The 16,441-nt window shown below is 39.8% G+C and overlaps 1 protein-coding gene and 1 long non-coding RNA gene across 4 annotated transcripts in view; one reads left to right on the top strand and one right to left on the bottom strand.

Moving 5' to 3' along the window:
* LOC132394099 (uncharacterized) overlaps positions 1-16,441 on the top strand; it is a 60,791-nt gene that overhangs the window by 3,056 nt on the left and 41,294 nt on the right. Inside the window, exon 2 of the long non-coding RNA XR_009512173.1 lies at positions 6,800-6,851. This is a non-coding gene — a long non-coding RNA (uncharacterized LOC132394099). The remainder of the gene's footprint in view (positions 1-6,799; positions 6,852-16,441) is intronic.
* Positions 7,786-16,441, bottom strand: part of LOC132394098 (uncharacterized) — a 32,117-nt gene continuing 23,461 nt past the window's right edge. Inside the window, exons 3-5 of one of the 3 annotated variants that reach the window (XM_059969843.1) lie at positions 16,067-16,168; positions 11,943-12,477; positions 7,786-9,441 (exon numbers count right to left, since the gene is read on the bottom strand). In XM_059969843.1, the coding sequence (XP_059825826.1) occupies positions 9,239-9,441; positions 11,943-12,477; positions 16,067-16,132 (804 nt within the window). In that variant the 5' untranslated portion in view covers positions 16,133-16,168 and the 3' untranslated portion in view covers positions 7,786-9,238. The remainder of the gene's footprint in view (positions 9,442-11,942; positions 12,478-16,066; positions 16,169-16,441) is intronic. The other 2 variants (XM_059969842.1, XR_009512172.1) reach the window with 2 other exon arrangements.

The raw sequence follows: 16,441 nt of genomic DNA on the forward strand, positions 1-16,441 counted from the left end.
ACCAATTGTTAATCAGTGTACATCACTCCTAATCAATGTGCCCAGACTTTATTAAACTTCTTTAAGGATTAAACTTAAAGGCCTCCTTTAAGCCAAATAAACTAAATATATTTATCCCTATTCATTTAATTTACCAGTCATATCCTCTGACCCTCAGTAAAATATACAAATACAAGTTTATTATCATAAATCCATGTTGATTCTGCCATATCCTATTATTCATTCCAACACGTTCTATTGTGATATCCTTCACTACAGATTCCAGAATTATTTTTTAGACAATCAATGCTGGGACTAATGTCTGGCTTCCACCATTTACAAAAGGTCCAGATTTTGAGATTAGCAATGCCTTCTATAACCCCCTGGGTCGCCTCAGGCTCGCTCAGCTCGTTCTCGTCTAGGGGGAGCAGCCTTCGGCCCTGCCAAACTGGGTAATCAGTTTGTGTGGATGCTGTGTGATGTCCCCACCTCGCCAAAGAACAAACAGGACACCATATGCGATTAAATGATTACAGTTTATGAAGATTACTATAACTAAGTAATTAATAACGATACAGTATACATGAAGGAAAAGAAAATAAAGAAAAGGCCCCAAACTTATCAAAGACCAAACCACTTCGTGCACAACCGTTGGAGCTCAATTACTGAAGTCTTCTGGCCACCCTTCAATCCCCTCCGAACTCCTCGTCTCGAAGCTCAAGATCACCCGAAGTGGTCAACCAAGCACATCTATCTTTGTCTCCTCTCCTCGGGGTACCTCCTGGCCTAGGACCCCTGCTTGGGGTCCATTCCTTGCTCAGTTTACAGCATCACGTCCTCTCTCTCTCAGCCCCTCGCACCAATCTCCCCAAAAGCCCGCCAACAATAGCTTACAGACTCAGAAGAAAGAACAACATTAATCCCAATTGGTTTACAAAGGAATACAATTCTCGTTATCAGTAAATTTTAACCCAAACAAGCTTCCAGCACTCTCTTGCAACAAAGAAGCATTCCTACTTTTAACAAAACAAAAAGCCATTTTGATTAACATACGCAGTAACAAAGAAAAAGAAGAAACCCCCCCCCCCCTTTACACTACTATACAATTTTCTGATAATCATCCCGGCTCCCAGATGCACAAGAAAGAACAATATCCTGCTCATTGGCTAACATGCCCCATTATCTCTAGTCATAACCCAAACATTGCTGCTACAGAGAAATCATTAACTCAGCAGTGGAACATTACAGAGAGCCATTACGTTAGCAGTGAAACCTTACAGCATGTTGCATTCTCCCTCCCACCAGATTTAGTCATGTCCTCATGATGTTCAGATAACTCACCAACCCTTCCTGCAAAATACAAAGTCCAATCCAGGTGCAAAAGGCAGTGACATAGCTCCCCAAAATGGTACAGGTCACACTCTGCTCCCCTAATTCTACGTAAACCAGCCTATCCGGTGTTCTCTGATTTCTCTTGAGACCTCTGCACCCCCTGACCTAACTCTTAAGGTTCCGACACTACTTGCGGTCTACCTAGCAAGGCCTCCCCCAACCTATCACTCGTGCCCACCTGCAACTCGGACCCCTCTGTCCCGTGATCGAACCCCGCTTCCTCCCCTGCAAAGCCCTGCTGCAACCTAGGCTGCCCACAGATAGCCCCCCCCCACTTCACCACTTCAGCAGGAGAAGGGCAAGTAGTCTCTTCCTCAATCAATTGGGAGTTAGCAAAAGGCAGCATATACCATACATCCAGGTCCTCATTCTCTGAATCAGTATCCCTTTCAGGGATGGGGGCCGGCCTAAGTTCGCCTGCTCTGGGCCCTGCAGTCGGCAGGGTCCTCTTACTAGGTGTAGGCTCCGAGTCTGCCTCTGGGTCTAACTGCACCTCTTGTCCAGGGGCAACAGGTAGTTCCGATGGAGAATCTTGACAGGCCCATTCCCATCCTCTGGTTTCACCCAGAAAACTTGTATGTTTGGCATCTGACTCCCACCCAGCGTTCAGCCAACTTATGCTTTTCAGGTGGCCCCAAATTCCTTATGAGGACTCGGTCTCCTGGCAGGAGTTGGGAGAACCTCACTTTTTGATTGTACTCTTATTTCCTTGATTCTGCTTGGCAGCCACGAACCCGGCTAACTCATAAGCCCTTTTCAGCACTCTGCTCATGTCAGACACATACTTCAGATAAGTCTTCGGTGGTAAGTCACCCTCGTCAGTCCCAAAACTAAGGTCAATGGGCAACCTCACCTTGCACCCAAGCATCAGATAATATGGCAGGTACCCAGTAGCTTAATTTCATGTACAGTTATAACTGTACACCAGCTGCCCAATATGTTAACTCCATTTGCTCTTCTTGCTGATCTCCAGAGTTCCAAGCATGTCTAGCAAGGTCCAATTAAACCTCTCTGGCTGGGAATCACCCAACGGGTGATAGGGTGTGGTCCTTGACTTCTTGACTCCAGGCGTGCCCAGTAGCTCATGGATGAGTCTGCTCTCGAAATCTCGACTCTGACCACTATGTATCCACCTGGGAAGGCCATAATACATGAAATACTTTTCCCGTAAACATTTTTGCCACCATAGACGCCCTCTGGTCTTTGATGGGAAAAGCCTGAGCATATCTGGTGTAGTGGTCTGTGATGACTAAGACATTCGCCATGTTGCTGGTATCTGGTTCTATTGACAGGAAATCCACGCACAGCAGGTCCAGAGGCCCTGCACTCTGCAAGTGGGACAAGGGAGTTGCCCGTGTAGGCAGCGTCTTCCGCCATATGCATTGAATGCACGACTTGCAGTATTCTTCAACCTCTGACTTTATCTGGGGCCAGTAAAACTGGTCTCTGAGCAATCCATAGGTCTTTTCCACCCCCAAATGTCCAGAATCATCATGAAGTGACTTCAACGCAATCCTCCGATACTTCTCAGGCAGAACCAGCTGGCAATGCCAAGGCTGGTCTGGGGCTGACGTAACCCAGTATATGATCTGGTTCTTCAACTCCAACCTAGGCCATTCTCGCAGTAATGGAGGCATTGACGCATGTTTCATCTCCTCCGGCTAAGCCACATCTCTCTTTTCGACCACTTCTCAAATGGTACCAATGGCCGGATCATCTTGCTGAGCAGCTGCCACTTCCCCAGAACTCAATTCCGGCAGCTGATCTGTCTTCAGAGCAGTCAGGTTAAAGTAAACTTGGGGAATGGTGTCATCAGAAGCTTCCAATTGATCCACCACTTGATCCTGCCCTTCCTTTCCCTATGCCTTCATGGTGATGGCAAACTGACACAAGGCCTTCACCCCTGGGGCAGGAACATTCTCCCACTCCTTCTCCCTGACCAGTCCCTCATGTGCCCGTTGGTACAAAGCATCAGCACCAATTTTCCTTCTTCCCAGCCGGTACTTCAGGCTGAAATCATAGGCAGACAACGCCGCCAACCACTGATGACCTGTGGCATCCAGTTTTGCCAAGGCCAGAATATAAGTTAGGGGGTTTTTGTCCTTCCTCACCTCAAACTTGGCCCCAAAGAGGTAGTCACTCAGCTTATCCACCACCACCCATTTCAACACCGGAAATTCCAAGTTGTGCATGGGATAGTTCTTCTCGGAGGGCAATCAACTCCGGCTGACAAACGCAACAGGCCTCGACCCAGTTCAGCCTCAATCAGAAGCTAATTCAACAGGTGACTCACTTTCGTGTAGCCTTTCAGAAACCTCTGATAGTAACCACAGAACCCAAGAAACGAGCACAGAACACTCACAGTCTGGGATCTTGGCCAAGTGATAACTTCCTCTATCTTAGCTGGATCTGTAGCTACTACATACCATGAGACTATGTGCCCAACATAGCTAACAGATGTTTGGCAGAGCTGGTACTTGTGCAGTGAATGTTTTAACCCTTAAGCTCTGAGGCAGACCAGCACCTTCAGCAGCCTCGCTTCATATTCTTCCAAGGTGGATCCAAATACTGTGAGGTCATCCAGATACACCGATACCTCAAGCAAGTTCATATACCCCACCGTCTTCTCCATGACCCGCTGGAAGGATTCAGGTGTTCCCGAGATGCCCTGGGACATCCTTTCAAACTGGAAAAATCCCAGAGAACATATAAATGCCGTCTTTTCTTTGTCAGCCTCACTCATCGGGATCTGGTAATATCCACTCCTCAAGTCTAGCACACTGAAACACTTTGCACCACTCAGGCAGGCCAGCACGTCTTCAATCCTCGGGACAGTATACTGGTCAGGGATGGTGCACCTGTTCAGAGTCCTATAGTCTCCACACATCTGTACCTTCCCATTATTCTTTCGGGCCACTACTATTGGGGACAGATAGGGACTTTGGGACTCGGTGATGATCCCAGCTTCCTTCAACTTACATAAATGCTGCCTCTGCAGGGGCCAGTTGCCGCGACCTTTCTCTGAACAGGGTATTCTCAGTCATCTGGATAGTGTGACGAGTGCTCTTGGAACAACCCACATCAAACTTGTCAGTGGAAAAGATACCTTCTAGCTTCAACATCTTCTCTATCAACCTCCTCTTCCAATCTGCAGGAACCGGGAAATCCCCAAAGTTGAATAATTCTGCGGTCAACTTTCCCCCCTTTTCCAATAGTTTCTCCCTGGCTTGTCTAGCACTTCTTACTACCACTAAGCCCCCAGATCTCCAGTGCCCTGAATGGGGTTAAGGGTAAATGCTTCAGATACCAATTGTAAAATGAATGTTACAACCATGTGACCTGTGACCCAGTGTCAAGTATGACTTTGGCATAAGTACCCTCTGTCTGTAGCAACACACTGGAGCATGGTCCCAATAAGCTTTCAGGAATTGGGCCTTTCGCTTTTTGAGGGTTCCTTGGCACATCACTGGGAACGTGTTCCTCCAGAGACACCAGGCCATTCACTCACTGGATCCCCTCTTAGTTTTCCCAATGACTCTCTCTGCTTAGCTACCTGGGGGCTCACTCTCCTAGCATGACACCTGCTGCCAGCAGCCCTCTGCACTGTTCATCCCCTTGAGGGATCCGCACCCCCCCCCCCCATCAGCTCCATCATATGGGAGGGTCACACCCGCTGATAACAGCTGACATATTCCTGTTCTCAACTCTGCTGCAAGCGCCTCTACCACTCCCCAGGGAAGGCTATCTGTGGTCACTTCACCGCAGAGGACCACTACCAAGGACTGTACCCTGTTGATGGAGCCCTCCTGCTCCTCTAATGCATTCTCCTCTTCCCGTACCTCAACAAAAGATGGAGGGGGCCCCTCTGCGCTGCAAGCAATTCAGCTGCTTCTCTAGCCAAAAAATAAAAGTGGCAAGTTCCTCCCCTTCTCCTGACACATGTTCTGAAACTCCACCATGAGCTCCATTTGGCTTCCTGTCAGGCCAAAGCAGCTTTCCAGTGCTCGCAGCTAATCACTCACGGTTGCTAGGGGATACTCCAACCTGAAGGCTCTCACAATGTCAGTAGCCCGCCATTCAAACTTTCAACCAATCTCTACCACTCATCTGACAACTGAGAGGTCTGCTCTGCCCAAGCTTCATACTCCTCCTCCCCTTTATAGGTGTGCATTATTCTAGAGAATAGGCAGAGCCTACCATTGCAGGGACTTTGAACCTGATTTTTCCATTTATTCGCCAGAGAGGTAAAGGCAGATACTAACTCAGTATTCTCACTCTCCCCAGGGGACGTGGACTAATTAGACATTTCAAATCCGACCACTCCTTCCCCTCACTCCTCAGAAATGATACAATACTGTCTTTGAAATCTCTGCCCCTAGCTACCCTACATCAATGCTAATCTGCATTAAAACAAGAGCCATTTCATCAAACCTCCACCCACAATATCAACTTAAAAAGTACTTAAAAGGCAAATTAACAATTCATCCAGTACGAATATCTACCCCACTGGTTCAATGCTCAGGGTAATCACAGATGAGCCCCCACAATTGTAATTCTCGCTTCAGCTAGCAGCTTAATATAGGGGATGATAGCCCCTGGACCAGCCAAACTTAAGAAATCTTGTTTGGGCGGATGCTGCGCGATGTGTTTCCTGTTACAAATCAGTACCATGAAATAACAAGATATGTGATTAAATGATTGAGCTTTATAATTCTTAATTTGACTATATGGTTAGTAAAGAAAACAAAAAAGAAAATTGGCCCATTCTCATGGAACAGTCTATTGCGCAATGTTGGAATTCACTGATAAGGCCATTCATCCACCATCGACCTCCTCTGTTCATCACTGACCTTTGGACCCTCGCTCCAAGTCCACTCCGTCCAAGGTCTACCAACTCTCTCCATTCACGTCTTCTCTCCTCATCTCCCCGGCAAAAGACCTGTGAATTCCTGGCTCCCAGACACACAAAAAAGAACAACATCCTGCTCATTGGCTAGCATACCCCATTATCTCTAGTCATAACCCAAACTTGCTGCTACAGAGAAACCATTATGTCAGCAGTGGAACATTACAGAGAAGCAATTACATTAGCAGTGAAACCTTACGGTGTGTTACAATATTATCAAATTAGTTGAACTCAGAATTCCCACAGCCACCAAGCTAACAAATAAAAAGCACAAATTAATACAATATGAAATATCAATATTATTAAAGTAAGAATTATTTTGATGTCTATTTGGAGTAGTTTTCTGAGGTAATTTAAATGAATGTTTAAGCTGTCTTGATTACTCTGGAAAAATATGTTCCTCTGAGGAAGGAATTTTGGAAGATAAAAATGATATTACCTATAGCACGTAAAGACATTTCTCAGATTGAATGACTATTACTGATGACTAATTCTCATCGGTTTCCTAAACTCTGTTTTCAGGAAGCTAAGTCTAACCAGATGAGCTGAAGAAGGTAAAACTGAAAGATCTCGTGTAAGTATTCCCAGAGTCAGCAATCTAGATAATTCAGGAGCTTTCATGCCAAATATTAACACATAGGAAATATTAATGCTGGGCATGACAAGTAAAATAACTCAGTGAATAAGTGCACTTTGTCTTTTATCTCAATTGCAAATTCCTGTCATCTACACAGTAATTGAAAATGTTTAAATGTTGTTATAATTTCCAATTCCAGCCCATGTTCTATTTGCTGTGTATAATGTCCACAATTTCTTGATTATCATATGTTGATTGAACATCTCACTGTAAGCATATTGTGTGGGCAGCACCATGTCTGTGTTTCTTCAAAATCAAAATTGACACATTGTCATATCCACAAACCATATTAGCTGCACTCATGGATGTCTAATACGAAAATGGAAGGTAATATTTCAGATATTTTGGGAGACTTGTACTGCAGATCCACAAAATTTATACTCCAATGCAGAATCCCTTCCAAATCAATTTGGAAATATATCACCAATTCTTCATTATGCTGGCTCTAAATCTAAGAACATTTTACTTAAAAACACTGTGAGAGTACTTTCACTAGAAGAACTACAGTAGTTCAATGTTGCAGCACACCATCATCTTGTCAAAGTCCAAATGGTACAATGGAAATAGTCAGTTGTAGCTAGCTTTTCAGTGGAGCCCAGAATGACCATATATTTTTTAAAAAGCAATGCATTGTAAATAATGAACACAAACACACACACACACACACACAAACATATTTAATTTGGGTACTGTTGAATTTCCCACTCATTATTTTTACTTTGATTTCTATGAGAAAATTTTAGATAGTTTTTTAAAAACTAATCAAGTAAAATTAATAATAATTGAAAATGCAGTAGAATACATTTTAAAATGAATTGTTTCAGATTTGTATGTTGGGAAAATTTATGACATTTGGTTCTGGTGAAATTAATATCATAAGCAATATCACAATTCTATAAAAAGGAACAAGTTGGTTTCAACCATTCATAGAAATGGAAAATCACATGAAAAGCTATTATCACTTGTTAGTGACATGTATTTTTAATTAAACTGCCACTCCTTGATCACTAAAGAGCAAATATTAAACCAGGCATACTTGAGCAAAATAGTAAAAACAAAAAGAAGACTGTTCACTCATTGAGCCTAATCTGCCATTAAATACCACTAGGCCTGATCCTCTATCTCAGCAGTATAGTCTTGTGCTCTTCCCATACCCCTTAATGATTTTTGTGCTTGGAAATCAATATATATGTATCCTATAAATTGATATCCACCACCTTTGGTAGCAGGGAAATCCACAGGCTTACCACCCTCTCAATGAAGCATTTTGTCTTTATCTCAATTATAAATATCTCACTCATGTCCTGAGACTGTGACCCCATAATTCTATATGTCTCACACAATGGAAACATCCTGCATCCAGTCTATTCAGCCCTGCAAGAAAATTGCATGATTCAAGAGATCTCCACTCTTTCCTAGACTTCAGTGAATACTGCCCTAGGTGGAACAGTGAACAGTTAACCCAATCTCTTGTTTATATGACAGTCTCACTATTTCAGAAATTAGTCTGGAGAATCTTTGTTGCACTCTTCAATGGCAAACACATCCTTTCTATGGATGCTTTTATGCTTTTATCCAAGATAACCAGTATTTGTAGATCTTTTTTTGTTTCTGCATTATTGATGTTTGCCTCAATTTTAGTATCAAGAAGCCAATGAAAGTGATTAGAGTGGTGTAAAACATTAAATCTACAGTTTTGTTATAAGATACTTAAGGAGCGAGGTAAGGAGTCTGTTTTTTTTTGGGGGGTCCTGTATTATACTCCATCTGATTGCACAGTGATTTGTTAAAATTAAGTTAAAATTGGTGCTTTAAACGAGAAGGAAAATAGAAATATATGTAGTTTTGAACATTGCAGCTGAAATAGACCCCATAATGACAACCTGCATCACTGGATAAAGATGAATTGCAAGCACCTAGGCCAATTTTATCTTTCCAAGTTGAAGAAGAGCATAGGAGAATGAGGGATGATCTTATACAGGTGCATAAAATTATGAAAGGCATAGACCGGGTGAATGCACAATATTTTTCCTAGGATTGGACGAACATGTGCTGCAGCCAATCAATATACTCTCCACTACACATCTAGAGAAGTCTGTCAAAGTTTTAGATGTCATGCTGAATCTTCACAAACTCCTAATGAGGTAGAGGTGCTGCTGTGCTTTCTTCCTACCTCCGTATTCCAGAAATATGGTACAACAGACAACAGTGTGAAATGTTCCTTGGTTTAAAATAAGAAATTTACAAGACAATTCAGATTTTCAAATAACTGTAGTTTATTAATTGATCAAATAAAAGGAAAGAGATCAGGTGAAATGTGCACTTTAGAACTTTTCTATATATTTATTGCCTTTACAAATCAAAGGAACCCGAAGAGCTTCTTTATCCTGTCTCCCTATTGGGATGGGTTGTAATACATATTGATGTTTTTCTGCTACCATTTCAGAAGCTCTTTTGTTCAAAGGTTTTTTGAATAGCTGCATCTGCAAATCTTCTAAATCAATAAATGGGTCATGACGTGGTGCTCCTGAAAGTAAACGCAGACACCATTGTTTAGGGAATGACTCTGGGCTTTTCCTCTATGATCACTCAATTGAATAGAATAATTTGGCTGAAAGATCAACTGAAAAGTAATTTTATGTATCCAGGTTCCCTCTAGTCTTGCGTTGAAGTTATGTCAGTCAATTTGAAAACTCCAAACTAAAACTTCAAAATGAAAGCTGAGACATTCAGGAATTCACATTACAAAAAATGAAATGCTAGTATTTTTGAAATGCATAAAAGCGGACAAATCCCTGAGGCCTGACCAAATGTATCCTAGGACATTTGGGAAAGTGGGAGAAAAATCACTAGAACCCTGCCAGAGATATTTCTCAGGTGAGGTGCCATAAGAAAGAAGGGAAGATATTATAGTGGATTCTGGCCATTGAATAGGCCATTAGTTAATCGAGACACCTGCTTATTTGGGACACCGCTAACAAAAACTAATCAAGAAAATAATTGAGATTCCCTTCTACTTGGGACTCCATGCTGCTTATTTGGGACAGGGGACTGTTGCCAAACAGTTTCTAACTTGCATCAGTTACATGCATTTATGTGGCTGTTAGACACTACTCCATGTTTGGAGTGAATAGCTTTTTAAGTAGTGTTGGTTGCGAGTATTTGTGTTCAAAAAACAATGATTTATGTCACTGATAGTTGATGAGAAATAAGCAACAAGACAATTCAGAACTGTTTTGTTCACTACGTTTTCAAGCATTCAAGATTACAGATTCCAGAAAAAGCCAGCAGTGAAAATGAAACAATTTCGCTACTTCAATAAGTTAGGAACTATGAAGAATTTGAAGGTATCGACAATCATCTTGAATGTTACAATGAAATTGAACATTTAGAGGATGCATCATACGAAGTCCATTATCTGCACTAGGTGTCTGCACTGATTCTGTTCATTTACTGTCAATCAGAAGAACACACAGGAACCTACACCGGATGAACTCGTCCATTGATAAACATTAGGACCTAATACACAGTTTTATAGTACTGTAGTGGTATTGCCAATGTTTTAATTTGTTCTGTATTTCATTTAAATACATAATTTGTTACTCAGTTAAACAGTAGTTTGTCTTTTTTATACTTTTAAAACATTCCCATTAAACTTTGGCTGGTTGGGGCAAAATGTACCAATTAACTGGAATCCTCTGTATTGTGCTTTTATTTTAGGAGGGCTACAGGGACAAGCAGGAAACTACCATCAGGGATGGGAAAATTACTGGAGAGAATTCTGAGAGACAAGATCTACCTGAATTTGGAAAGGCAATGGCTAATAAGTGATTGTTAGCTTGGGCTTTTGTGTGGTACCTTGTCTAGCACAATGCCAAAGACCAAGAGGATTGACAAGAGCGAAGCAGTAGATGCTGTCTACTTGGGCTTTGACATTGTGTTTGACAAGGTCCCACATGGTAGGCTAGTCCAGAAGGTTAGACAATGTGGAATCCAGGATCGGCTTACCAATTGAATACAAAATTGATTTGGTGGAAAGACTCAGATAGTGTTTTGAGGAGGCAAACACGAGGAAATCTGCAGATGCTGTAAATTCAAGCAACACACACAAAATAAGATTGTAGTTGGCATGGTTTGCAAGTCTGCAGACGACTACAAAATTGGTGGTATAATGAAGAGTGAAAGAGGTTATTTATGATTACAATAGTATATGGATCATCTGGGAAACTGAGCCAAAGAATGGAGATGGAATTTAATTTGGACAAGTGCAAAGTCTTGCATTTTCAGAAGTTAAAGCAGGACAGGATTAAGCAGTAAATGGCAGAATATTTTAGAACAGAGAGACCTAGGAATACAAGTACTTAGTTTCATAAAAATGGGAATATAGATCAATAGGATGCTGAAAAAGGTGTTTGGCACTTCCATCGTTCAGGGCACTGAGTACAAGAATTGGTACATTACGCTACAACTACATGAGAGGTGGGTAAGACCAGATTTACTGTGTGCAGTTCTGGTCATCTAGATTTAAGAAGGATGTGCAGAAAAGATTCACAAGGTTCTTTGCTAGACTGGAAGGTTTGAATTATAAAGATAGGCTGTTTTTCACACACACTCCCCCCGGCATGTAAGAAACAATGGTAGCCAGATAGATCTATGGTATATAAAACCATGAGGAGTATAGATAAGGGAAATAAGTTCACAATCCTTTTCCTAGGATAGGGGAATCTATAGGCATATATTTATCGTGAAATGGGAGAGATTTAAAGAGATTCTAATGGACAACTTTTTCACACAGTGAGTGGTATGTATGTGGAAAGAAGTACCAGAAGAAGTGGTTGACAGAGGTACAATTACATTTAAATGACCTTTGCAACAGGAACATGGATAGAAAAATTTTATAGGGATATGGGCCAAATGCAGGCAAATGGGACTAGCTCAGGAAGGTAACTTGCTTAACCTACTTGGACAAATTGGACAGAGGGCCTGCTTCCATGCTGTGTAAGTCTATGATCCTAACTCCACGCTTACCTGCTAGTGTTGACCGTTGAATATGTAGATGGAACAAAGATGATTTGCTGTTTAACACGGAGCTTCGAACTGGATATGTTTTGTCAAGTGATACCCTTCTTTTCTTCATTTTTTTTTGTGAAAATAGTATTGAGAGGGATTGTGGCGTCTGTTCACGTATCATAAATTTTTTCTTTGATTGCCTAATCCCTCGATCAAATTGGTTATCAAGTTTTGTGAGCCAATCATATCGCAGTTTGGGTTTTTGTGTAGCCTGTGGATTTTTATACATTTTGAGTCTGGTCATGTTGCATTCAAAAGTGTTTCGTGGAGGGCACTTTATAAGCATAGTTCTTTTGGGTGAAATATTTCCAGCAGTTCTGTTTCCCAGTGATTTTTTATCTTTGGTAAGTTGACTTTGATGGGTAGTTTGTTTCTCTGTAGTGAGTAGTAGGACCTTTTCTCCTTTTGTTACTTTTCCTACATGTCTCTGTTCACTGTAAGGCTTTGGTTGTCCTGCAGTTAACCGTTCAATGGCAAGTAATAATTCTGACACCTAAAGAAAAATATGAATTGGGTTTCCATTGACTGAAATCTTGAAGAGATCAACTTTCCTGATATTGTCATGTTAACAACTGTTGTATTACAAAGAAACACTATTATATTTTAGGTTACCTAGCAACAAATCTAACTACAACAGATAAGAAACTTCACACCAACTGCTTAAGTTTCTGAAAGATATGCATTTGTTATACATTTTGTTCCCATGCTCTACAATTTGCATCTTAAATCCAATTGATTAATTACATCATACTCTCTTACGCCCTTAAACCTTCTTTGGTTTAATGTCAAACTTTGTGTAATTAAGTTTAAAAAGTAAACAGAAGTATAAAATGTTTAGTTAAATATATTTCAACTGAACAGGACTTTGTCTGTCCAGTTTAGTGAGAACTATGAGTTACTCAATGATCCTTAAATGGAGGTAAAGACAAAGCATCTTCACTTCTTGTGTGACCTGTAGTAATGTGGTACATTCATATCTATCTGTGGCATTTTTCTCTATGACTGTGGACCATATTTTAAGCCTGGATTTATAAAAACTCATTTAAGATGTTTGCTCAGAATGGTCTATGAACAAACTGAATGCCAGGATCAATTCTAGCTGACACAAAATAAACAAACGTCATTTGCCTGTGATAATACATAAGCCATCAAAAACAATAGGCATGGTGATGACATATTAAGTTGGAAATTAAAACATTGGCCTAGAAACTTGATTATGTTCTGGGAACAATGTGAAATCAATTTGACTTTCATTAAAATCCAGGTAGGACTAGTACAAATAACAATTTAAAGGAAGACTTGCTGTATTGCTGAAGTTTTAGAGATTTATTTGGTGGTCACTTTACTAGGTATAGGTGTTTGTTTGTGGTCTTCTGCTGCTAGTCCATCCACTTCAAGGTTCAACATGTGCACACCACTGATGTAACGTGTGGTTATTTGAGTTAGTGTCGCCTTCCAGTTTGGCTATTCTCTCATTAACAAGGCATTCCCTCACTGAATGTTATTTTTGATTTTCGCTCCTTTCTCTGTAAACTCTGGAGATCCCTGTGTGTGAAAACCCCAGGAGATCAGCAGTTCCTGAGATGCTCAAGCCACTCCCTCTGGCACCAACAATCATTCCACGATCAAAGTCACTTAGATCACATTTCTTCCCCATTCTAATGTTTAGTCTGAATAACTGAACCTCTTGACCATGCCTACATTGAGTTGCTGCCACATGATTGGCTGATTAGATATTTGCATTAATAAGCAGGTGTACAAGTATACATAAGGACATGGCCACTGAGTGTACATTGTGATTATATCTTTATTTAGAACTAAACATAGTAATTTGTGTTCTAATTCTCTAGTCATTTTATAGACGGCCCGTAAAACAAAACATGATATTGAGATTTGGGCTGTGTTCTAATGTAACAAACTTAATAACAAACAATTTTCTGGAGGAAATCACCAGTTATTATTTCATTTAATGTTTCCACATCCAGTTTACATCTTATGCAAAAACTCTAATGTCCTTCAAACTATGTTCTTCTCTGTTAAACTTGTCAAAAGTACCACCCATCTCCAGTTACCAATGTCTAAAGATGCTTCATCTTAACATGCTTCATTATTAAGTTTACAGTTATGGAGTTCTATCCATACATTACCAAAATGTTAAAATCTGACAGAATGAAATGTTTTAATATTCAACATTCAAAAACTTCTTTGCTCCAGGTCTCTTTGATTAACTTCCCAAAAAGACATTTATGGCAATTATGTTTCATGACAGTTCTATAACTGGAAATGGTTTAGCGGTACTCCAGTATATCAATCATTACATAGACTTCCTGCAGTTAAATTTCATTGTCCTTATTCATAAGATGGTGTTATAGTACAGTTGAATTTCGTATAGAGCATAAACTTCCTTACTGCTTGGCCTACTCAATTGCTTCAGTAGAACTTCAGTAGAAGTTCAGCAGAAACTCTGTTGATGTATACAGATAGTTCATTGTTCTACTAAAGTTAGACATACAGAAGTCCCATGGACATTCAGTGTGAAGAATCTAACATTTAAACTTTTATTCCCATTTAATTGAGAGGCACACTTAAAAAAAACAACTTCCAAAATGATAAATTACATTCAGAATGTATTTCAGCTTAACTTTGCATTGATTTTTTTCTTCTTCACTTCACTGCTGTAATTGTTGATGAGGAGATTTTCCATGACACATATTTTAGTATCATTATATATTTTTTTTGTAAGTGAGTTGTTGTCTCCCTTCATTTGTTTATTACATTAGTGCTTCATGTTTGAGGGTTATGACTGGAACTGTACTTTAAAAAGTGTGTATTAGGCCTCAGGTAGACCTAGTTTTCATTCAGGATGGTCATTTATTGCAAATGGGATTTCAGACTCCCACTGGATTTCTTATTTTGAGATATTAATTTGTCATTTGCTATTTGATTTGACATGCATATGCTTGATTAGAAAATCAGTGCCAATGTCTTTATAATCTATGATATGACTGTAAATACAAAGGGTACATTACATTTCATCAGCCTTAACATTAATATCCTTTGAAATCAACTACACAAATAAGGACAGTGAAAAAAATTAGATGCCACAGTTTGCAGAGCCCACTTTTATATTTTGAATACTATTATGACAGGGTGATGGTAAAATTATTGGTTTGTAACATATTTCATTTTGGGTATCAATTTGACATCAATGATGTGCATTGATTTTTTTTTTATCACTAGTCAAACTCACTTTAACTAGATATCCCATGGATTAAATAAAGAAGCAACCCTCCTTCCATCACCTTCAACTCCCTAAAACTAGATGTTTACAAGTTGATAATGTAGGACCAGGTTAGAGCCTCAGAGATCTTGACACGATGTAGTTATAAAGAAGGCAAGACAGCGGCTATACTTAATGAGGAGTTTGAAGAGATTTGGTATGTCAACAAATTACTCAAAAACTTTTATAGATATCAGTGGGACTACGCAGAAAAATGGTTCGGCACAGCCAAGAAGGGCCAAAAGGCCTGTTACTGTTCTATGGTTCTATAAAAAAAAGGGGTGAATACTTATTTCAGTGATAGGGCCAGGGCACCAGTTTTTGACTACACCAATATACTGGCACAGGCTTCTGATTTGCAATGAGTGTGCAGGTTTTATCTATTGTATTGGAGATATAAATGCTGCCATGGCGTTCTAAACAAGGTGATACATTTCTAGGTTGGAGTCCTTCAATTAACTGAATAGGGTGACTGTCTTTTTCTCATGACTCCACCTGTTTTATCCAACAAGGAAGTAAACTATTTGTTATCTGAATGCATAATGTACATCTAGTGCTGTGTTATTGCTCTTTTTTAAAGTTCCTGTGAAACTGATTTCTCTGGGTAATTTTCCACTTTCCACTCTACAACAGTATAACTGAAGTGAGGCTGCTGTTTGAGAAAGAATTATAAAATGGAGGCATAGGTATATTGCCCAAGCAAAAATTATAACGTATGCAAAACACAAATTAATAGGTCAAAAGTTACTTAATATTAGTTAATTAAGTATATATTTGGCCCCTTCCTTAATAGATTTCTTACCCTAAACGAAGAATATTCATTTTCTGTGTTCTTTTTGTTGATTTCTTCTTCTTCGTTTTCCTTCATTCCAAAATTCTTCAAGTATTCAGTAATTAGCTGTTCCTTCAGCAAGCAAACAATATAAAATTAGTACAACATAATGAAAATTAGCAGGCAAACCTGCTTTTAATAATTGAATTACTATAAATTTTACACTTACTATAATTTGCTACATAGCTATTTTATTAGCAATACAAATGAAAATGAGGCTTTAGTTTCCTTTATTTGGCAGCATTGTTTATTGATAACTACAAATAATGACAAAAGAACTATGTTCAATAAAGAATTCAAAATGATATGAATTTATATAGTATGGTTTAATTAACGAAAAGCAAC

Source organism: Hypanus sabinus, chromosome 5 (assembly GCF_030144855.1).
Source record: "Hypanus sabinus isolate sHypSab1 chromosome 5, sHypSab1.hap1, whole genome shotgun sequence".
NCBI lineage: Eukaryota > Metazoa > Chordata > Chondrichthyes > Myliobatiformes > Dasyatidae > Hypanus > Hypanus sabinus.